The sequence below is a fragment of the Phocoena phocoena genome, chromosome 21 (genome assembly GCF_963924675.1).
Source record: "Phocoena phocoena chromosome 21, mPhoPho1.1, whole genome shotgun sequence".
NCBI lineage: Eukaryota > Metazoa > Chordata > Mammalia > Artiodactyla > Phocoenidae > Phocoena > Phocoena phocoena.
In genome coordinates, this window is record NC_089239.1 from 1802227 (window position 1) to 1826101 (window position 23875).

The 23875-nt window shown below is 36.4% G+C and overlaps 1 protein-coding gene across 2 annotated transcripts in view; it reads right to left on the reverse strand.

Moving 5' to 3' along the window:
- Nucleotides 1-23875, reverse strand: part of PSD3 (pleckstrin and Sec7 domain containing 3) — a 566767-nt gene that overhangs the window by 273369 nt on the left and 269523 nt on the right. For both annotated transcript variants that reach the window (XM_065900035.1, XM_065900036.1), the window contains one exon: nt 23349-23407. In XM_065900035.1, the coding sequence (XP_065756107.1) occupies nt 23349-23407 (59 nt within the window). The remainder of the gene's footprint in view (nt 1-23348; nt 23408-23875) is intronic.

A 23875-nucleotide genomic window follows, 5' to 3' on the forward strand; every position in this document is an offset into this window, starting at 1 on the left:
AATGAAAACATAAACAAGACAAAAAGACAGCCCTCAGAATGGGAAAAAATTTTTGCAAATGAAGCAACTGACAAAGGATTACTCTCCAAAATTTACAAGCAGCTCATGCAGCTCAATACCAGAAAAACAAACAACCCAATCCAAAAATGGGCAGAAGACCTAAATAGACATTTCTCCAAAGAAGACATACAGATTGCCAACAAACACATGAAAGGATGCTCATCATCACTAATCATTAGAAAAATGCAAATCAAAACTACGATGAGGTATCACCTTATACCAGTTAGAATGGCCATAATCAAAAAATCTAGAAACAATAAATGCTGGAGATGGTGTGGAGAAAAGGTAACCCTCTTGCACTGTTGGTGGGAATGTAAACTGATACAACCACTGTGGAGAACATTATGGAGGTTCCTTTAAAAACTAAAAATAGAACTACCATATGACCCAGCAATCCCACTACTGGGCATATACCCTGAGAAAACCATAATTCAAAAAAGGCATGTACCATAATGTTCATTGCAGCACTATTTACAATAGCCAGGATATGGAAGCAACCTAAGTGTCCATCGACAGACGAATGGATAAAGAAAATGTGGCACATATATACAATGGAATACTACTCAGTCATAAAAAGAAACGAAATTGAGTTATTTGTAGTGAGGTGGATGAACTTAAGAGTCTGTCATACAGAGTCAAGTAAGTCAGAAAGAGAAAAACAAATGCCATATGCTAACAAATATATATGGAATCTAAAATACAAAAACAAAAAAAGGTTCTCTAGAACCTAGGGGCAGGACAGGAATAAAAATGCAGATGTAGAGAATGGACTTGAGGACATGGGGAGGGGGAAGAGTAAGCTGGGACGAAGCGAGAGAGTGGCATGGACATATATACACTACCAAATGTAAAATAGATAGCTAGTGGGAAGCAGCCGCATAGCACAGGGCGATCAGCTTGGTGCTTTGCGAGCACCTAGAGGGGTGGGATAGGGAAGGTGGGAGGGAGATGCAAAGGGGAGGAGATATGGGGTATATGTATATGTATAGCTGATTCACTTTGTTATAAAGCAGAAACTAACACACCATTGTAAAGCAATTAAACTCCAAAAAAGATGTTAAAAAAAAAAAAGTAATCGCTTCCCACTTCTCCTTTCACAACTGCCCTTCTGCCTTACAACATGGAACAATCTGTCCAACATGTGCTACCTAATTAATTATAGTGAACGTGTAAATAACTTTTGTTAAAAACTTTGCCTCTTCCATCAGCAAAGAGGGCATATAGTCACACTTACATGAAAGACTGGATGAATGTTTTTACAATGATAACTAGCTTTGCCAATTAAATGTATTTGGTAGATAATTCCTATAATTTGAATAAATTGCATTTGCAGTCCTAAGTTTTGATGAAAATTTAAAGCACAGAAAGGAACTTTAATGGAAAATACACTATACTGAAATAGACAACAGAATAGAAAATAACATTATATTGAAAAAGAAAATGTCTTGAAAAAGCAATGTCTCAATTTTCCCAATCCTTATCTAGTATATCAGATCAAACAACGTGCCCCAAGGTAAAACGTAACAAGTATAATCAATAGTCATTTTGATATGACTTGCAATGCTTTTTTGGGATATGTTTCAAGGATTTAAGAAAATGAATGAATAATGACCAGGTAAAAAATTATTTTCCATGTCAGGTGATTCCAGTTCTTTGCTTTTAAAAAAATTAAAGGAGGACGTAATTTAATCATCAGTTAAGAACAAAAATGTTTTTTAATATATGATTTGGTGAATTCAAATACTTGTAACATTACCTGCTTTTAATCAATTTTGCATTGCAAATAATGATAAAAATTTCTTTTAGAATGATTTATATTTAAACACCTGAAGTCTTTTAGCCATAAGAAATTGAAACTTTCATTTCAACTTACATAATTTTTGTTAAAATAAGTATCAAATAAAACAATATCAATAAAAGACTGAAATATAAAAACATAAAAATAAAACTATGCAAAAGTGGGCAAGGAGCAAAAAAGAGGGTTTTTTTAATATGATGGAGTGTCAACTTACTATAACTTTTTAAAAAATACCAGCTTTATTAAAATATAATTCATATAACATTCACCCTTTTGAGCTATATAATTTAATAATTCTTCGTATACTGATAAAGTTGTATGACCATCACCACTACCTAAATTCAGAACATGTTCTTCACCCCAAAAAGCTGCCTCATATCCATCAGTAGTCACTCCCCAAATCTCTCTTCCCATCACCACTACCCATCTCCTGGCAACCACTGACAAACTTTTTATTTACTAAACCCTATGGAGTTGCCTATGCAGAACATTTCACATAAATGGAATCATACAAAATGTGGTCTTTCATGACTGGCTTCTTTCATTTAGCATAACGTTTTCAAGGTTCACCCATACTGTAGCATTAATCAGTATTTAACTTTTTTAATTGCCAAATAATATTCCATTGTATAAATATACTAAATTTTGTTTATCCATTCAGAAGTTGGTAGATACTTGGACTGTTTCCAAATTTTGGTTATTATAATGTAGCTAAAAATATTTGTGTACAAGTTTTTGTGTGGACATGTTTTCATTCCTCTATGTGTATAACTCAGGAGTGGGATTGCTGGGTCATATGGTAACTCTATGTTTAATCATTTGAGAAACTGATGGCACCAGTTTATATTCCCACTAGAAGTGTATGAGAGTTTCAATTTCTCTACATCCTTACTAACACTTACCTCCCCTTTTTATCTTAGGCAACCTAGTGGGTGTGAACTGGTATCTTCTGGTTCTGATTTGCATTTCCCTAATGACTAATGATGTTCAGCATCCATTCATGCACTTATTGGCCATTTGTATATATTCTTTGGAGAAATGCATATTTATATCCTTTGCCCTTTTCTTATTACTTGTGTTTTATTGTTCAGTTGTAAGTGTCCTTTATATATTCTGGATACAAGCTCATTATCATATACACACTTCACAAATACTGTCTCTTATTATGAGAGTTGTCTTTTCACTTGATGGTGTTCTTTGAAGCAGAGAAAATTTTTAACCTATATGATATTCAATTTATCTATTTTTTCTTTTGTTTCTTGTGCTTTTGGTGTCAAATGCAACAAATTATTGTCTAATCCAAAGTCACAAAGATTTACTCCTATGTTTTCTAAAAGATTTTATACTGTTAGCTCTTACATTTAGATATTTGATCCATTTTGCGTTAATTTTTTTTTTTTTTTTTGCAGTACGCGGGCCTCTCGCTGTTGTGCCCTCTCCCATTGTGGAGCACAGGCTCCGGACGCGCAGACTCAGTGGCCATGGCTCATGGGCCCAGCCACTCCGTGGCATGTGGGATCTTCCCGGACTGGGGCACGAACCCGTGTCCCCTGCATTGGCAGGTGGACTCTCAACCACTGCGCCACCAGGGAAGCCCTTGCGTTAATTTTTGTACAAGGTAGGGAAGACAAATCCAACCTCATTCTTTTGCATGTGCTATACGGTTGTCCCAGCACCATATGTATTCTTTCTCCACTGAATGGCCTTGGCATCCTTGTCAAAAATCAAAAGACTGTAAATATAAGGGTTTACTTCTGAACTCATAATTCTATTGCACTGATCTAGATGTTTGGTTTGATGCCAGTATAATACTCTCTTGATTCTTGTACATTTGTAGTAAGTTATTTACACCTCTGCATTCTTTTTGATATGGTTAAGAAAACCACATGAACAATTAAGCATCTTAATGATTTTTACGTGCAGAGTTCAGTAGGGTTATGTATATTCACACTGCTGTGAAACAGATTTCCAGAACTCCTTCATCTTGCAAATCTTAAACTCTATACTCATTTAAAAAACAACTCACCAGGCTTCCCTGGTGGCGCAGTGATTGAGAATCCGCCTGCCGATGCAGGGGACACGGGTTCGTGCCCCGGTCCAGGAAGATCCCACATGCCGCGGAGCAGCTGGGCCCGTAAGCCATGGCCACCGAGCCTGCGCGTCCGGAGCCTGTGCTCCGCAACGGGAGAGGCCACAACAGTGAGAGGCCCGCGTACCACAAAAAATTTAAAAAATTTAAAAATAACTCACCTTTTCTCTCTCCCCCAGGCTTCTGGTAACCATCATTCTACTTTCTGTTCTAATGAATCTGAATATTTAGGTAACTCATGAAAGTGAAATCATAGTGTTCTCAAAGTTTATCCATGTTGTAGCATACATCATAAGTTCTTCCTTTTTTAAGGCTGAATATTTCACTGTACGTATACATTTTTGTTCAACAATTCATCCACTGGTAGACATTTGGGGGTTCCACTTCTGCACTATTGTAAGTGCTGCTACGCACATGGGTGTGCAAACATCTCCTTGAGATCCTGTTTTCAGATCGTTTGGATATATAACCAGAAATAGGATAGAGGCATCATGTGGTATTTCTAATTTTTTAAGGAACTGCCGTATTATTTTCCATAGGGTTGCACCATGTTACAATCCCACCAACAGTGTATAAGGGTTCCAATTTCTCCACGTACTTGCCACCTCTTTTTTTTTTTTTTTTATAGTAGCCATCCTAATGGGTGTGAGGTAGTTTTGACTGGCATTTCTCCGATGATTAGTGAAAGTTGAGCATCTTTTCATATGCTTCTTGGTTATATGTATGATATCTTCAGGTAAATGTCTAATTCAAAGCCTTTGCCCTCTTTTTAATTGGGTTATTTGATTTTTTGTTGTTGTTGTAGAGTTGTAGGAGTTCATTACATATTCTGGATATTAATTCCTCATCAGATATATGACTTGCAAATATTTTATCTCATTCTGTAGGTTGTCATTTCACTTTGTTGATTGTGTACTTTGGTGTACAAAAGCTTGTAAGTTTGATGTAACCCCATTTGTCTATTTTAAATTTTGCTACCTGTGCATTGAGTGTCAGATCCAAGAAATCATTGCCAAGTCCAATGTCATAAAGCTTTTTCTCTATGTTTTCTTCTAGGAGTTTTGTAATTTTAGGTCTTGTATTTAGGTCTTTAATCTCTTTTGAGTTAATGTTTTATATGGTATAAGGGTGCAACTTCATTTTTTTGCTTGTGGATATCCTTTATTCCCAGCACCATTTGTTGAAGAGACTAACCTTTCCCCATTGAGTAGTCTTGGCACCCTTGCTGAAGACTGTTAAAGCATATATGCAAGAGTTTATTTGGGGGCTTTGTATTCTATTCCATTTGTCTATTGCCTGTCTTTATGCCAACGTCACACTCTTTAGATTATTGTAGACTTGTAATATGTTTTGAAATCAGGAAGTGTGAGTCCTCCAATTTTGTTGTTTTTCAAATCTGTTTAGGCTATTCACAGTCCCCTGAGATTCCATATGAATTTTAGGATGAATTTTTCTATTTCTGCAAAAAATGTCATTGGGATTTTGATAGGAATTGTAATTGAATTTCAGTATTAGCTTATCAAATTTCTGGGGGGGGGGAAGAAAAGCCAGCTGGGATTTTGACAATGGCTGTGTTCAACCTTAAGATCACTTTGGAGAGTATGGCACTTTAACATTAAGCCTTCCAATCCATGACCATGAAATTACTTTCCACTTATTTGGCTTCTTTCAACAATGTTATATAGTTTTCAATGTCAATGTATTGATCTTATATTAAGTTTATTCTTAAGTATCTTAGTATTTCTGACTGATATTGTAAATGAAATGAATTTCATTTTCATATTGCTCATTGCTAGTATCAGCAATGCAAATGATCTTTGTATATTCAACTTTTATTCTATAGCCTTGCTGAATGTGTTTTTTAGATTCTAATCATTTTTGGATTTTTTCTTCTTTTTTTGTAGATTCCTTAGGATTTTCTATATAAAAGATCAGGTCTTCTGCAAACAGAGAAAATTTGACCTATTTCTTTCTTATCTTGATATGTTTTATTTTTCTCCTTGACTAATTACCCTGGATAAAATCTTCAATATGTTACAAAGAAGTGGCAAATGCAGACATTCGTGTCTTGTTTCTGATCTGGAGACAGCTTTCCATCTTTCCCATAAAGTATGATGTTAGCTATGAGTTTTTCATAGAGCTCATTTTCAAGAATTAAAGAAATTCCTTTTTATTCCTGGCTTATTAGATGTTTTCTTTTTAGTTATGAAATGGTGTTGGATTTTGGCAATGCTTCTTATGTGTTTACTGAGATAATCATGTGGCTTTTCTCTTTTATTCCATTAATAAGGTGATTAGATTGATTTTCATATGTTGAACCAATCCTGTATGCCCGTAATAAATCTCAAATGGTTATAATGTATAGTCCTTTTTATATATTGCTAGATTTGGTTTCCTTTTTATTTTTTTAAGGATTTCGTGTCTATGTTCACAAGGGCTATTCATAAGGGATATTAGTTTTCTTGTGATAGTTTTGACTGGCTTTGGTATCAGGGTAATACAGTCCTCATAGAATACTTTGAAAAATACTTTGATTTTCTATTTCTTCTTGATTCAGTTTCAACAATATTTATCATTCTAGAAATCTGTCCATTTCACCTGGGTAATTTAATTTGTTAACATACAATTGCTGACACCCTCTTTCATTACTGACTTTAGTAATTTAAATCTTTTTTTCCCCCATGGTCAGGCTAGCTAGACATTTGTCAATGTTGTTGACCTTTCAAAGAAAAAACTTCTAGTTTCATTAAAATGTTTATTGTTTTTCTATTCTCTATTTGTTTCTTCTCGAAATTACTTCCTTCCTTCTGATTTCTTTGGGTTTTGTTTGCTTTATTTTTGTTTCTTATACTGGAAGCCTACTTTATTGCTTTGAGATCATTCTTCTTTTTAAATATAAGCGATTACAGCAACAAATATGCCACTTAGCAATGCTTGAGCTGCATCTCATACGTTTTATGCTGCATTTAATTTTCATTTGTCTCAGAGTATTGTTTAATTTCCCTTGTGAATTTCATCTTTGGCCCATAGTTATTCAGTATTCAGTATTGTTATTCAGTATTGTTCAATTTCCACAAATTTCACTGTTAATGACATAATTCCATTCCATTGTACTCAGTGAACATACTCTGTATATTTTCACTCCTTTTCAACTTACTGAGACTTAGTTTTTGCTCTATCTTGGAAAATAGTTCCATGTGTACTTGAAACGAATACATATTTTGCTGCTGCTGAGCGGAGTGTGCTACAGAGTGTGCTTTGTTGATTTCTGCCTAGTTATTCTAAAGATATTTGTAAGTGGGGTACTGAAGTCTCAAACTATTGTTGTTAAATTGTCTATTTCTCCCTTTAATTCTTCCCCCCCCACCACCAGCTTTACTGAGATATAGCCGACATGTAACATTGTGTGAGTTTAAGGTGTCCAAAGTGATGTTTTTCTACACATGTATAGCAAATTGATCACAGTAAGGTTAGTTAACACATCTATCACCTCACATAGTTACCTTTGGTGTGTGTGTGTGATGAGAACTTTAAAAATCTACTCTCTTAGCAACTTACAAGTACACAATACAGTATCGTTAACTGTAGTCACCATGCTGCACCATCTCCAGAACACATTCATCTTATAACTGGAGGTTTGTAAGCTTTGACCACCTTTACCTATTTCCTCCACCCTGCAGCCCCTGGCAATCACCTATCTACTCTCTGTTTCTATGAGTGCGTTTTCTTTCTTTTCTCCCAGCTTTATTGATATAATTGACATATAACATTCTATAAGCTTAAGGTGTCCAACATAATGATTTAACATATGTACATACAGCATATGTACATATAGCAAAATGACTGCCACAGTAAGATTAACACATACAGCTCTCCGTATATTTACATGTTTGTGTGTGTGGTGACAACTTTGAAGATCTTGACAACTTCCAAATACGGTGCTGTTAACTGTAGTCATCATGCTGTGCATTATTAGATCCTGAGAACTAATCCATCTTATAAATTAAAGTTTGTACCCTTTGACAAGCTTCACCCATTTTCCCCACACATACCTGATCTTGGCAACCACCAATTTGCTCTGTTTCTATTTGTGTGCATTTTCTTTTTAGATTCCACATATAAGTGAGATCATACAATATTTGTCTTTCTCTTATTTCACTAGAATAATGCCCTCAAGGTTCATCCACGTTGTCACCAACAGTAGGATTTCCTTCTACTTTATGGCTGAATAATATTTCATTGTGCGCCTATCTATCTATCTACTTACCTACCTGCCTATCTAGCTCACATTTTCTTTACCCATTCATCCGTAGATGGACACTTAAGTTGTTTTCATGCCTTGGTATTGTAAATAACGCTGCAGTGAACAGAGGAGCATGGGTATCTTTTAGAGATGGTGATTTCGTTTCCTTTGACTATATACTGAGAACTGGGACTGCTGGATTATATGGTAGTTCTATTTTAATTATGAGAAACCTCCATACTGTTTTCCATATATGGCTTGTATCAAGTTACATTCCCACCAAAAGTACACAAGGGCTCCCTTTTCTCCATATCCTTGCCAGCACTCGTTAACTGTTGTCTTTCTGAGAACAGCCATTCTAACAGGTGTGAAGAGATAGCTCATTGTGAGGTAATAACTCACTGAGGTTTTGATTTGTACTTCCCTGATGATTAATAATGATGAGCATCTTTTCATGTACCTGTTGGCCATGTGTATATCTTCCTTGGAAAAATTCAGTTTATTTGCCCATTTAATCAGATTATTATTATTGTTAGTGAGTTGTATGAGCTCTTTATGTATTTTGATCATTAACCACTTAGCAGACAAACAATTTACAAATACTTTCTCGCATTCCATAGGTTGCCTATTCTTTTTGTTGATGATTTCCTTTGTGGTGCAAAAGGTTTTAAGTTTGATGTTGTCCCATTTATTAATTTTTGTTTTTATTGCTTTTGCTTTTGGTGTCAGAGTCAAAAAACCACTGCCAAGACCAATGTCAAAGAGCTTACTGCCTATGTTTTCTTCTAAGAGTTATAGCTTCAGGTCTTACATTCAAGTCTTTAATCCATTTCAAGCTAATTTTGTGAGTGATATAAGGGTCCAGTTTCATTCTTTAGCATGTGGTTATCCAGTTTTCCCAACACCATTCAATGAAGAGACTATCTTTACACCACTGAGCATTCTTAGCTACATTTTCAAATATTAATTGATTATATAGATGTGTGGATTCATTTCTGGGATCTTAATTCTGTACAATTGGCCTATGTGTCTGTTTTTATGCCAGTACCATACTGTTCTGAGTAGTACAGCTTTGCAGTATAATTTGAAATCTGGGAGGTGTGATGCATATGGCTTTGTTGTTCTTTCTCAAGACTGTTTTGGCCATTTGGGGTCTTTTGAGGTTCCATACAAATTTTAGGGTTGTTTGCTCTATTTCTGTTAAAAAAAAATAAATGCCATTAAAATTTTGATGGTGACTGCACTGAATCTATAGATGGCTGTGCGTAGTATGGATATTTTAACAATATTAATTCTTCCAACCATGAACATGGGACATCTTTCCATTCATTTGTGTCTTCAATTTCTTTCTTCAATGTCTTTTAGTTTTAAGTGTATAGATCTTTCATCTCTTTGGCTAAATTTATGCATAAGTATTTTATTGTTTTTGATGCCATTGTGACTGGGATTGTTTTATTTCTTTTTCAGAGAATTCATCCTTAGTGTACAGAAACACCCACTGATTTTTGTATATTGTATTCTAACAGTTTTTTTTTCTGTGTGTGAAGTCTTTAGGGTTTTCTATCTTTAAGATTATATCATTTAAGAAAAGAAATAATTTTACTTCTTCCTTTCCAATTTGGATGCTTTTTATTTCTTTTCTTTGCTTGATTGCTCTGGCTAGGATTTCCATTACTGAGCTGAATAGGAGTAGAGAGTATGGAAACCCTTGTTTTGTTCCTGACCTTAGAGGAAAAGCTTTCAACATTTCACCACTGAGTATGATGTTAGCTGTGGGCTTGTCATGTATGGGCTTTATTATGTTGAGGTACATTTCTATACCCAATTTATTGAGAATTTTTGTCATGAAAGGATAATGAATTTTGTCAAATGCTTTTTCTGTATCTATTGAGATGATTTGTATGATTTTTAACCTTTCAGTCTATTAATGATTATTGATTTGTGTATGCTGAAACACTTTTGCCTCATAGGGATGAGGCACTTGATCATGGTGTATGATCCTTATAATGTACTGCTGAATTCAGTCTGCTAGTATTTTGTTGAGAATTTTTGCATTTATATTCATCAGTGTCTTGTGATTTTCTTGTAGTGTCTTTATCTGGTTTGGGTAGCAAGGTAATGCTGGCCTTGTAAAATGAGTTTGGAAGGAGTCCCTCCTCCTCTTGAATTTTTTGGAAGAGTTTGAGAAGGACTGGCATTAATTACTCTTTAAATATTTGAATTCACCGGTGAAACCATCTGGTGCTAGGCCTCTCTGTGTTGAGAGGTTTTTGATGTTGATTCAATCTCCTTACACATTATTGGTCTGTTCAGGTTTTCTATTTATTTTTGATTCAGTCTTGATAGGTTATATGTTTCTAAGAATTTATTTCTCTTCTAGGTTGCCCAATTTATTGGCATATAATTGTTCACAGTAGTTTCTTATGATCCTTTGTATTTCTGTGTTATCTGTTGTAATGTCTCCTCTTTTGTTTATAATTTTATTTATTTGAGTCCTCTTTTTGTCTTGGTTAGTCTAGCTAAAGGTTTGTGAATTTTGTTTCAAAAAGCCAACTCTTAGTATTATTAATCTTCTCTATTGTTTTCCTATTTTCCACTTCATTTATTTCTGCTCTTATCTTAGCTCTACTCTTTATTATTTCCTTCTGCTAACTTTGGCTTACTTTGTTCTTCTTCTAGTTCCTTGAGGTGTAATGTTAGATTGTTTGAGATATTCCTATTTTCTTATAGCTATAGTTTGTTCTTAGAACTGCTTTTGCTCTATCCCATACACTTTGGTATGTTGTGTTTCCATTTTTGTTTGTCTCAAGATACTTTTTCATTCCTTTTCAATTTCTTCTTTGATCCACTGGTTGCTCAGAAGTATGTTGTTTAATTTCCATGTGTTTGTCAATTTTCCAGCTTTCCTCCTATTAATGGATATCTAGTTTCATACTTTTGTGGTCTGAAAAGATACCTGATAATCATCTTCAATTTGTTGAGACTTGTTTTGTGCATAACATGATCCTAGAAAATGTTTCATGTGTGCTTAAAAATATATATGTATCATGCTACTGTTTAATGGAATATTCTATATATGTCTGTCAGATCAAATTGATCTATAGTGTTGTTCAAATCCACTATTTCCTTTTTAATTCTCTGTTGGATGATCTATCCATTGGTGAGAGTGGGGTCTCCAAGTAGTATTATACAGCTGACCCTTGAACAACATGAGTTTGAGCTCCATGGGTTCCCTTACACATGGATTTTTTTCAATAAATACACTGGAAAATTTTTTGGAGATTTGCAGCAATTTGTAAAAAACTCACAGACAAACCACATGGCTCACAGCCTATCATCACAGAGAAGTGATTTTTTTTAATGTAGCAATGTTTCTAATACTATATTATAAATGACTATAATGCTGTATGCCATAAAATTTTTATAATGATTTATTCATTAGTGTACAGGCTAGGCTACCATGAAGCAATCTTATTGCTGCTTCTTTGTTATCAATGCATGAATCATTACACCTGTAAATAAATATGAATTTCTTTTCCACATTATCTTTTAATTTTGATGTCTGGCATTATTAATACATGTAACACCTATAGCATTTTGTACCACATAAGACAATATTGATGTAGGTACTGACAGAGGATTCATCTTATAAACAGGTGATAAGCTTAATTATAAGTTTAACATAAGGAGGAGAAAATATATTTGCTGTACTGTATTTACTGATACCACTAAGTTCATAAACTTACAGTACAGTAAATGCATTTTCTTCTCCTTATGATTTTCTTAATAACATGTTCTTTTCTCTAGCTTACTTTATAGTAAGAATAAAGTATGTAATACATACAACATACAAAATGTGTGTTAACTTACTGTTTACACTATTGGTAAGGCTTCAGGTCAACAGTAGGCTATTAGTAGTTAACTTTCGGGGAAGTTAAACATTACGCACAGGCTTTCAGCTGCGCGCAGGGGTCGGTGCCCCAGCTCCCACGTTGTTTCAAGAGTCAGCTGAATCACTCTCTCACCTTTTAGCTGTGTTAGTATTTGCTTTATATGTGTAGGTGCTCTGGTGCTGAGTACATAGTCTCCCTTCCACTTGTCAGCTTTTTATCCATGTATTTCAGGGCTGTGTTATGAAGTGCCTATACCTTAGAATTAGAATTGTTATATCCTCTTGGTGGACTGATCCTTTTATCATTATAAAATGTCTGTCTTTGCCTCTAGCAGTTCTGGTCTTAACATACATTTTATTGATATTAATGGAGCCAGTCCACCTGTCTTTCAATTACTGTTAGCCCAGGAGTACTTTTTCCATTCTTTTACTTTCAACTTACTTGTCTCTGAATCTAAAGTGTGTCTTTTGTAGACATAGTTAGATGCTTTTAATCCATTTTTCTAATCTTTCATGTCCAATACCTGGCTTCTCCTAGAGGCAGTTTCTATTGGCTGCTATTCATACTATGTACGGGCCATACTTTCCTATTTCTTTGTCTCAAAATTATTTGTTGAAAACTAGAAATCTTAAATAACATAATACAGCCACTCTGTAAATCAGGTTCCTTCCCCTTCCCAGCTTTTGATGTCACTGTTTACTTGCTTCTCCTGAACTAATTCTGTAAAGTCTATATTCTTTGCTGTGTGTGGCCACTGAAGTCTCTGCTCAGTTAGCTCAGCAGTCAACCTATTACTGGACAGAGGTTCCCTAAACACTCTGAATCAGGAAGTAGTCAGCCTGTGCCGTGGGGTTCTGCATGTGCTGAGGCTCCAGGAGGTCGTTCACAAATCTGTTTGAGGCTTTACTTTCTGCTTGTGCAAAATCTCAAAGTCAAGAAGAAGTGAGAACTTAGGGTCTTCTCAAGTTTTTCCTGGGCATGTAGACACAGATTCCCAAATATTCAGAGCTTACCAAAGCCCCCTTTATGTATCTTATTTCCCAGCTTCTCCTTTTGAGTTTTTTGGTCAGCCTCTTGTTTGTCAGCCTCTTGTTTACCACCATCCCTGGCAGCAGCAGTGTTGAACAACTGCCACATACTCTGGGGAAAAGTCTGCTTTCAGTGAGTGAGTGCAGAGTCAGATCAAAGAAAGACAAGCTATGCAAGTGACGATTTTCCAGGGAACTGCCAGACAAGTCACATACACGTAATGACAATTCCCTGGGAATGGGGCTTTGAGGAGAGCTCCAAATTGCCCATTCCAGTGGATGCTAGGCTTTCGGTTTTCAAAGCTACTGTGACTGTGAGGCTATTGGTTTTCAAGATTACTCTGGAGCGGGGGAGAGGGGAATGGTTAACAGGATAAGTGAAAACAGCACAAAGCTTTCTGTTGTTATGGAAATTCAGCTGGGTTTTATTTTTTTCCTCCAATAAAGTCTTTAGATTGTTACAAGCATTCTGGTTAATATCCAGAGTTCTGAAAATGTTTATTTTGGTCATTTTTTGCTAGTGTTCTCACTGTTTTTTGGAGGAACGGATTTTCAGAAGTACTGTCATTTAGAAATATTTCTCCCTGTGATCTTTAGACCCTAATGAAAGACAATTTTTAATATCAATAATTAACATCCACATCAAAAATTATCTCTTTTCATAAGTTTTATTTACTTAACACAATAAAATATTTAGATGACAACTTTAAACTGGATGAGAAGCTACTAGTTTTTTCCAAATTCTTTTGGAAGATTCATGAGCAGTATGTGTAAAGATCACTCAGTCAAAAATGTTTCTTTAGGACACCAGGAATTTCTATTATAAGGTGTAAATAAAACTTTCATCATTTAATTAACAATTGTTATGTTTTACAACATTTAAAAATAATGGTAAAGTCCCTGGTGTTATTTTAGTTTATAAAATCACACTCATTCTAAATTCAGTTTTATTTCATTTAGTTGCTTGTTTGGTATTGCCTTTTGTATACTTTCACAGTAACTAAACATTGCCTATATTAGTATAAAGATATCAATTTGACTCACATGGACTTTGAAACAGCGATTAGGAAAATAGCAATTAGCGGGGGAAATGGGTATGTAAAGTCAGACCAACAAAAGATAATTCAAACACTTTGGGTCCTCCACAGTAAGGTAGTGTTCTGGGTGCAATCAACTGGAACAATTTGCCTTGATTTGTCTGACCAATGCAGGGAATAAAGATATGCCTTGATTTGTCTGACCAACGCAGGGAATAAAGATAACCAAAATACATGGCTTTCTATAGGTCAAAGGTGCCCAACAACTTCTGGAATACTTGGTTAGTTGAGGCTCTTTAAATCTGCCATTTATTGTCCTCCTCTGACTCACTGGTAATTCTTCTAGGTAAGGTTTAGGAGCAAAAGCAAAGGGTCAGGTCAGTCCATTTTGCGTGTTACTGACATCAGTGTTTAAACACTCCCCATGTTTTTATACCATTTTTATCAGGGAATAAAAATAAAATGGGGCTTCCCTGGTGGTGCAGTGGTTGAGAGTCCGCCTGCCGATGTGGGGGACACAGGTTCGTGCCCCGGTCCGGGAAGATCCCACATGCCGCGGAGCGGCTGGGCCCGTGAGCCATGGCTGCTGAGCCTGCATGTCCGGAGCCTGTGCTCTGCAACGGGAGAGGCCACAACAGTGAGAGGCCCACATACCGCAAAAAATAAAATAAAATAAAATAAAAAATAAATAAAATGAAGTCTCTATCATCAAGAAACAGTCCTTATGAGACCTGGATTTTTTTTTTCTCCTTGTTATACCAAATTGTATCAATTAATTTGAAAGACTGTTATTCAAACAAATACTGTCCACTGAACAAAGTGAACTTTAATCACTGACTTTGTATCTCAACAATTCATAGGTATCAAAGACACAGTATCATGGTTCTATCCTCTTCTTCCTATTCTATTGTTTTCTTTTGAAATTGAATCATGACTTTGGAAAACAGTAGGCCTGCTCTGAAACAAACGCTGGCAGTTGCATGCCAAGGCAGCGTTTTCATAGAACTTTCTTATATTCTGAATTCCTTCCCATTAAATGAATAAAGCAGAGAGATTTGAAAAGGCCTCCTTATGCATTAAGAGGCACACAAATTATCCTTTGAAATCAATGCAACATTTCCAATCAAATCTGAGATGCTCAATAAGTATAAATCTGTAGATCATTATCTTTAAAATCAGGAGGCATTTTTAACCAAATATAAAATGGAAAAGCCACAAAAAGAATTCTATTTGAAATCCCCAAATACCAGGTAGGCCCAAATCTTGACTACTTAGCCAATTAAGGTACCATTATTAATGAGACAAAACATTAATCAAAAAGTTAAAAAAAAAACCCAAAACTGGGGGTTCACATTCCCAAACAAATTTAAGGCTATTCTCCCAACACCATTATACTGCCATTAACAAATATATTTTCTTACAAAAGAAAGAGTTTTTTTTATCCATTTGTTTCCTTTTAGAGAGAAATTCTTTGATGAATTTATCATGTCTGAAAAACGTAACTCGGACACGTTTCACATATAGAACGTTAGGTAAAAAGGTCATCCTCAACATAACCCTACTATGTTTGGGAGAGGGAGTAGAAGGTTTCATACACTAAGGGGCAAGAATCTGGAAGAGACAAGTTCTGTAAACTTCTGTAAAGGACCAGATAAGAAATATTTTAGGCTTCACAGGCCATAAGGTCCCTGTGACTACTGAATATTGTCATTTTAGTTTGCAAATGTGTGTGGCCGTGTTCCAATAAAAGTTGGGAAAATCAGCGCGACCATGCTTGTGGGTCACACTTTGCCGGCCCAGTCTATGAGAAAAGGAAAAGGAGCGGCACTGGTACTGAGGACAAACCACAAGTGGGCATGCAAGCAGATTAGGCATCCTGATGTATTCTGTGCCTTAATTTCAGGTTTTCCCTTTGTTAAAGTTGTGGCATTTTTTCCCACCCCAGCAGATAATCAACTCCCAACTTTAGTGGTAACTGACAGCAAAGGAGGAAAGTTAAGAAGAAGAGTTTCATTCTTAACAATGTCACTTAGACACCACACAAACTATAATCTAAAGCTGAACATAAGTGTGACCAAGTCTTTGCTTTGAGCATGCTTCCCTGACAACTAGGAGAATGGAACCTTCTACCAAGCTCCAGCCAAGACCTGACCCACACTCAGTCCTAAGGGGAAGCTGCTGATAGGGTGGCTATCTCAATTGCACATTCACCAGGAAGCAGCCCACAGCATATACTCTGATGGAAAGGTTGAAGAATTAGCAAAATAATCCTAACATTTTTCATTTTTAATAGCGTAAAGTCTGGAAACTTTGTGGAAAACATGCTTTCAGAGAAACTAAAAGCTCTCATGATCCATTGGTAAAATCTGGCTTCATAAATCTTGAAATATTAAAACACAGCAGGCATACCCTCCCACATGACAACTCCACCTCCTGCAACATGTTACAGTAAGTGCTGAAAAAGCATACTACTGATCTGGTAATTACTTTACTTCTGGAGCTCTGCTAAAAGCTCCTATTTTGCTTTTGTTTTGTATGCATCTCTATCAAATAAGCTTAATTGTGTTCTGCTGCCCTCAGGTGTCCATTTTTTAAATTATACATGAATACATGATTAGTTGGCAAAGCAGGATCCTTTGTAAATTTCCAAGCCAGGAAACTATAGCTATAATATTCAAAGTATTCTTTAATAAACCCCAAACACAAGGCTAATGTAAGTGTTAAAAGTTCAACTTTTAGATATATTTGAAATATTACTGGGAGTTTTCCTACCACTTGTGTAACACACTGCCATTGAAAAAGGAGCCAGAAATGGCATAAAGAAGAAAAAGATATATGGCAACTGAAAATAATGTTACAACACAGTGCTTCTCAAAGTGTGGTTCAGGGATCCTGTTCAGGGTGTCCATGAGGTCAAACCTATTTTCATAATAATAATAAAAACGTTTTTCAGTCTCTCACAAGTTACAGTGGAGTTTTCTAGAAGCTACATGACTTGTGATATACTGCAAAAGACAAAATGCAGAAGCAGAGAATCTAGCAGTCTACTATTAAACCAAATATGAAAGAGATCGGCAAAAAAATTTAAATGCCATTCTTTTCACTAAATTTTGTTTAAGTATAATTATTGTTCATAAAAAATACGTTATTCATTTAATTGGCTTCTTAATACTTTTTTTTTTTTTTTTTTTTTTTTTTTGCAGTACACGGGCCTCTCACTGTTGTGGCCTCTCCCGTTGCAGAGCACAGGCTCCGGACACGCAGGCTCAGTGGCCATGGCTCACAGGGCCAGCCGCTGCGCAGCATGTGGGATCTTCCCGGACCGGGGCACGAACCTGTGTCCCCTGCATCAGCAGGCGGACTCTCAACCACTGCGCCACCAGGGAAGCCCTTATTAATACTATTTTAAATGATTTAATAAAATGTTTAAATTATCCATTTTAGTTTCTAATATGGTAAATCAGATATAAGTAAAAGTTTTTTGGTGGTCCTCAAAATATTTTAAGAGTATGAAGGAATCCTGAGAACACTGAGAAGTATTTAGTAGCATCTTCTATCACTGCTTCATAGAAAGTAGTTTCTCTAAAATTTGAGAAGATAAAGGAAAAGACTGCCCTCATTACCAAATTACAAAGACTAACCTCTACTTCTAACTTGATTGTCTAGACAGGCATTAAAGAAAATAATGGGATTAGCGGTCAGAGGTTTCAGTCACCTTCCTCATCCTCATTTCCCCCTCCCTCCCCAAACTATTTGCAGGAAGAAAGAGCAAAACCTGACTTAACAGAGTTTCATCTGCTTTCCTTTATCACCATCTACGAATGAGCAGTGCAAATGTGAGAAGCTCATAATGGTAAGAAAGAGAAGGGATGAAGTGTCTGAATAATGTATCAATGAGATAATCCGAGGCCCCTAAATGAGCCCCACTGACTCAACTGATAAAAGCTATCCTTGTTGTATTTTATAAGTATGAACTGATTCTAAGAAAAGTAAAACTACCAAAAAAAAATGGTGAAAAAAGAAAGAGAAGGGGGTAAGGGCAGGGAGAAAGGAATGGAGGAAAGAAAAAAAGTAAAGGAAGGCTTTCATTTTGAGGAGTCCTGGAAGCCAAGAAAATCCACCAGTGCATGATTAATTCTGACATGCTTAAATAAGGATTCCTATTAAAATCTCGGCAGTTGCCAATTTGACAGTGATGAGAGTCTGGTGGAGTCACTGTGGCTGGGGAGCCCCCACGAGGTGAAAGAAAGACTCCACATCAGGGAGGTGTAAAAGAGGACTCCAAGAGAAGGAGGTTTATGGAAATAAATACCACCCACAGCTGGAAATCAGAGAAAAAGAATTCAGAGCCAGGGCTGGCTCTTCTGGAAGAGGACACTGAGGAAATGGGGTAGCATGGACTCGAAGAGGAGTCCACAGAGAACACAGCTCTGCAGGAGGGAGGGACAGCAGAAGCAAAACGCACTCACAGCGGATGCCAGTTACAATGATGACGGCCGCAGAAACCCACAGAGAATCCCTGAGTTATTAAATAATCCCTAGCAACCTCATGGAGATCTGTGCTGCTTTTAAGGGTGGAAATATAAGATAGCACAATATGAAAAATAAAAGTCTTTAATCACAATTCTTACAACAGTCATTTTCCACTTCTGATAATAAACCAAATATTTTACCCACCATTCAAAATTCTAGCATCCTAGAAAGCCAATTGTGATAAACTCACAATTATCAATGCAGTTTACAGATTGAAAAATAATGAATTCCTATGACCTATCTCAAACTGAACTACACACTACACACACCTTCTTAACATTATTCTGTTACAAAACCTATACTTTATTCCTTGACTTCTTTCTTCCCCCTACCAGTATGGTATACTTGCCTTGGTTTTACCCCTTATCCAACCTATAACCCAACACCAAAAAGAGCCAGTAAGGTCCTGCCTCATACAACAAAGCCAGACTACTGAAGATGATGCATGCCAAGTATCCCAAGGACAGAGCATCTGCAGGATGCCCAGCCCGAGACAGGAAGCCACCACTCCAGAGAAACCACACCCTACACACTACACCCCATGCACAGGGTGGGCTGGCTCTGTCAATGCTAGAAAGCGGAGACACACCTCAGATAAAACTGCTGCTAAAAATCCCAGGCCTCAGTGTTAAAGGGTAGATTCTGTCACAAAATCTTGACTTAAAATAATGCCCTGGCTACTGCCTCTGACCATGGCCTGACCTGGGCAGCACCATCTTGTGGATCTCTTCCAACTTTTAGCTGTGACACTGGCCAACTACTGTGCCCCTATCCACCCCAGTCTCTGCTGCAACTCAGTTCTATTTCTAAAACTTCCTCCCATCTCAGGATCCAGTCCTGGTAAGAAGCTCCTGACTACTGTCTTGGCCCTGCTACCTGTCTTCAGCCTCAGCCTCAGATTCAGGAGGCTGAAGCTCGACTAGGACTGAAGTACAAGAGAGCTACTTTTAGTTAACAGAGCACATCTGAAGATAAGTCCAGAAAAGGAACAAGTTTGAGTTTATTCTAAAATGATAAATCATTTTATTCATGCCTTTCCAATAAAATACAAGGCTTTAAAAAAAAGTTTCAACTCTTTCCTTGTTGATAGTTACAATATTCAATACACCTTAGCTCCAACATAGCAAGAGAAAAATAAACCTTAGAGTTTGTTTTGATAAATATTGATCTGTATGTGCAAAAGTCTAACTTACATATAGATTTCAGACATGAAGAAGCATTTTAAAAATAAGAGATTACTTAGCAAATGTGACCACAATTATAAAATACATATTTAATCTGAGTAAACCACTTGCAGAAAAGTAAAAGCAAGTCCATACTATTGCTAAAATAATGATAACTAATGATAAATCATTCGTATTTTTTAAAGTAGGTTCAGAAGGGAATCACCATTCTTAGCTCCAGTGAAATGACTAAAACATCTGAGCCCACTTAGTGAAGGGTGTGTAATTAAGAGACCCCCAGTGCTTTTTCACCACAGCACCTTAGTTACCTACCACCACCTCTGCAGTTAGCCTCACCAGCACTACCAGAGTGAGATATGGCCTCTGATCCTTACCCAGATGGCAGGGAACTTGGAATGGAGTGTACATGCTACAAGTGTTTCTTTTTTTTTTTTTTTTTTTTTTTCGGTACGCGGGCCTCTCACTGTTGTGGCCTCTCCCGTTGCGGAGCACAGGCTCCGGACACGCAGGCTCAGTGGCCATGGCTCACGGGCCCAGCCGCTCCGCGGCATGTGGGATCTTCCCAGACAGGGCCACGAACCCGTGTCCCCTGCATCAGCAGGCGGACTCTCAACCACTGCACCACCACTGTAGGAAGCCCTACAAGTGTTTCTTTAACGACAGAATAAATTAGAAAAAAGGAAGCTAGAAAGACATTCCAACATATGACACTGTATTAGACTCACTATATTAGTATACCTTCTACCGTTCTATTACTAAGATTAGCAGGAAGAACAAAGGCCCATTCCAGTGCATTTTCAACACATCATTCCTAAGCACAGGAAGATTCACAAAGAACAGCTATAAGAAATGAACCTCCCAGGTTATACTTCCCCCACTGAAAGCATAAGGAAGGTATGAGCTTGTCTCAGCACTTCTTAGAAATGTCATGCTGTTGTACTGCTATTATGACACAATGGTAGGGAAGAAAAGGGAAGTGGTTTATTGGTTCATTTCCCAAGAGGATTACTCTGGCTTTGGACTAAGTAATGAGAGGGGATGACCTAGGCAGTACAGCATAAGGAGAAGGTGAAAAGGGGAAGATGCTAGAAATAATTCACTGTATACTCTTCATGAATGATTCACTTTCAATAAGTCAGACACTGTAACATAATTCAGGCAATCATAATGCAAGAGAAGTTATATCCAGAATTATGAATTAAAAACTTACCACCTAGAAGGAAAATTTATTTTTAAAATGAATCCAGAGGAGGAAAAGAAGAGAAACACATTTTCACACAGTTAGTTTTTATGATAGCTAGTATACTTTCAACAGACTTGTAACAGCATGCATTGTATATAAGAATAAAAAAGTCTAATATACAAAACTTAAACAACAGACAATCCGAAGTATGTAGCACACATTTTTAAAAACAAACCTGAGAACTAATAATCAATAAAAACATGATTTTGAAGGCGATACAGAGGGATTTACTTGCATTCACAATTTTCTCCCTGCCACTATAGCCAGTTGTTATTATGTACGATTGGCATAAATCAAGATAATATTAAACTGTTCATTTAAATAAACTGTCTCTTATATCCTAGTTGCCAAAAAGAAGTGCGACGCATCATTTAATCGCCTTTCAATTCCTCAAATGTGGAAGACAAAAGCAAATCCAAGATCTGTGGTTCTGAACCTGTGTACAAGAGGCCCTGGGGTGCCCATGGCTTGTCTGGACATCAAGCATGCGGAGTTATCTGAATAAATAACAAATCTCACACCTTTATTTACTGTTATACTTCAAATTATTGTGATTAATAAGACACACGCTTATTTGAAAGTATTATTAAAGCAATATTAGCTTTTTAAAAAGCAATCCAGCTTGTAATAGAAATAAATCCCCACAAATCTAGCAACTTCCATAGAAGTTCTGTGACATCCCCAACCTTTAAATAAGAATCGAACTATTACTGGATTCTCTTTTTCATTATTACACATTTTCTCAGTCAAAAGAGAGTAAATGCACAACTATCGTATGTGGATGGGACCTCAAGATATCCAATGTGAAGAAGATTCCTCGTGCTGGGACGCACTGGCTTGGATTAATGTTTATATGTGGACAAGCATAATCAAAAGTGTTTCCTTCAGCTGATAGTTAGGTTAAGAAATTGAGTGGGAGGAAAAGAAAGGGACAGAGTTGCAGCTGCTATCACAAGATGAACAGAGAAGAAAGCAATGAAAACGTGCTTCACTGTTAACAGGAAAACAGAGGTTAGGACAGTACACTGATTGGTCATCCCCATCTCAAGCTGAATGAATATTAGACTCTAACACTCATTTCAAGGCTCACACTGTGGGAATCCCAGTACCTTCATTTCCACAAGACATATTATCCACAAATGTCCCCTGAGAACATCTACATTTTCAGTCTATATAATCTCAGGACACAAGTTACATATGCCTACAAGTCACTAACGTGTTCTAAATTCACCTCCTGCAAACTGCAGAAGGAATTTCCTAGTTGAGTATTGTGAGATTTGTGAAGACGATGTTGAAATTATGATTCTATCACTGTATCTTCTCCTTCACTTTCTTGACAGTAGAACCGTTCTTCCCCCCCTCAGTCCATCTTAATGACCCCATACAGCTCCATTTTGCCTCTCTTAAAGAGGAGCACCATGTTTAAAATAAGGTGTGACCTTTTGGAATAGTAGAACAAATTAGGACCAATATCTAAGTTTTAGTTCTTTTAATGTGGTTTCTTAATTGTAAGATAAATCATATATCAAATCAAGGGATGATCTAGACTCTTTAATTATAAGAAACATGATTTTCTCTTCAAAATAAATGGACCTGGGACTATGAAATAATTTTTGTGCTAAGTACATGTTGATTTATATTTAACTAAAACATTTTCTCTAATATGAACAGTTCAAGTAAATGCTAAAATTCCACTTCTATGAAAGGTGAAAGTTTACATATAATTCTAAATTCTATAAGTTCATCCTATACTTTAAATAGAAGATGAGACAGTAGATTACCTTGATATTTCAACTAGCAAGAGACCAGGTAAGTTGAGGAGTGTAAAGAAGTCTGAGTTTTAATACTACTATATTTAGTGAAAACATAGTTGACACTTTCAGATCTAACTTATATCCTCTTTCCACTATTCTATATCAACCCTAGTAGCTAACCAAAAAACAAAACAAAAACAAAAAACATAAGTAAAAGCTCTGTCTCTGCCACCTAGTGGAGAAAGAAGATACAGAACACACATTACAGCTAGAACAACTCCAGACGTGTAGGCATACGGAATTCACTTAAAATTATGTTCAGTGCTAGCATGTAGAATAAGTTATTTCTTTTTCCAAAGGTTTATGTTTACCTACCTGCCATGTAGAGAATGAGGTAAAGGGAGGCAGAGGATAAACACAAAAGCAAAGATAAGCCCAAAATATTTTGGAGCTCTGTAAGAGAGCTCTTCACACACCTACACTTACATGGCCATGGAGATCTGTGTTAAGAAGCATCATTGCACAGGTGAGGCAATGGACTCCATCTAACAAAAGAGACAAGGACAGAAAGCATTAATTCACTATTTCCTGTTGGACTCCTCAGTATCATTAAAATAGCATACCTATGCTTAATTAAGAACCTATGAAAACGCAATACTGTGGCTAGGCAAAATTAATCATATTCATTTGGGGCAACACAAAATAGATAAAGAAAAAGTTATTGAAAGGATCTCAATGCACAGATTTGGACTCTACTGGTGATGAAGTAAATTATTCCTACCTCTGGAGGACAATTTGATAGTATATATCTAAAACTTTGAAACAGTGTCCTTTGACACAGCAAACCTACTTCTAGGGCTTTATACTAATGAAATAAGGAGCTACCCAAAACACAAGGATATCTAAAGAAAGACTGCTTACAATGGGGAATGAGTAAATACAACCCACCTAAAACGCAATTCTGTTATGTTGAAGTCATTAAAAATGTGGTCCAAGTATACATGTTGAAATGG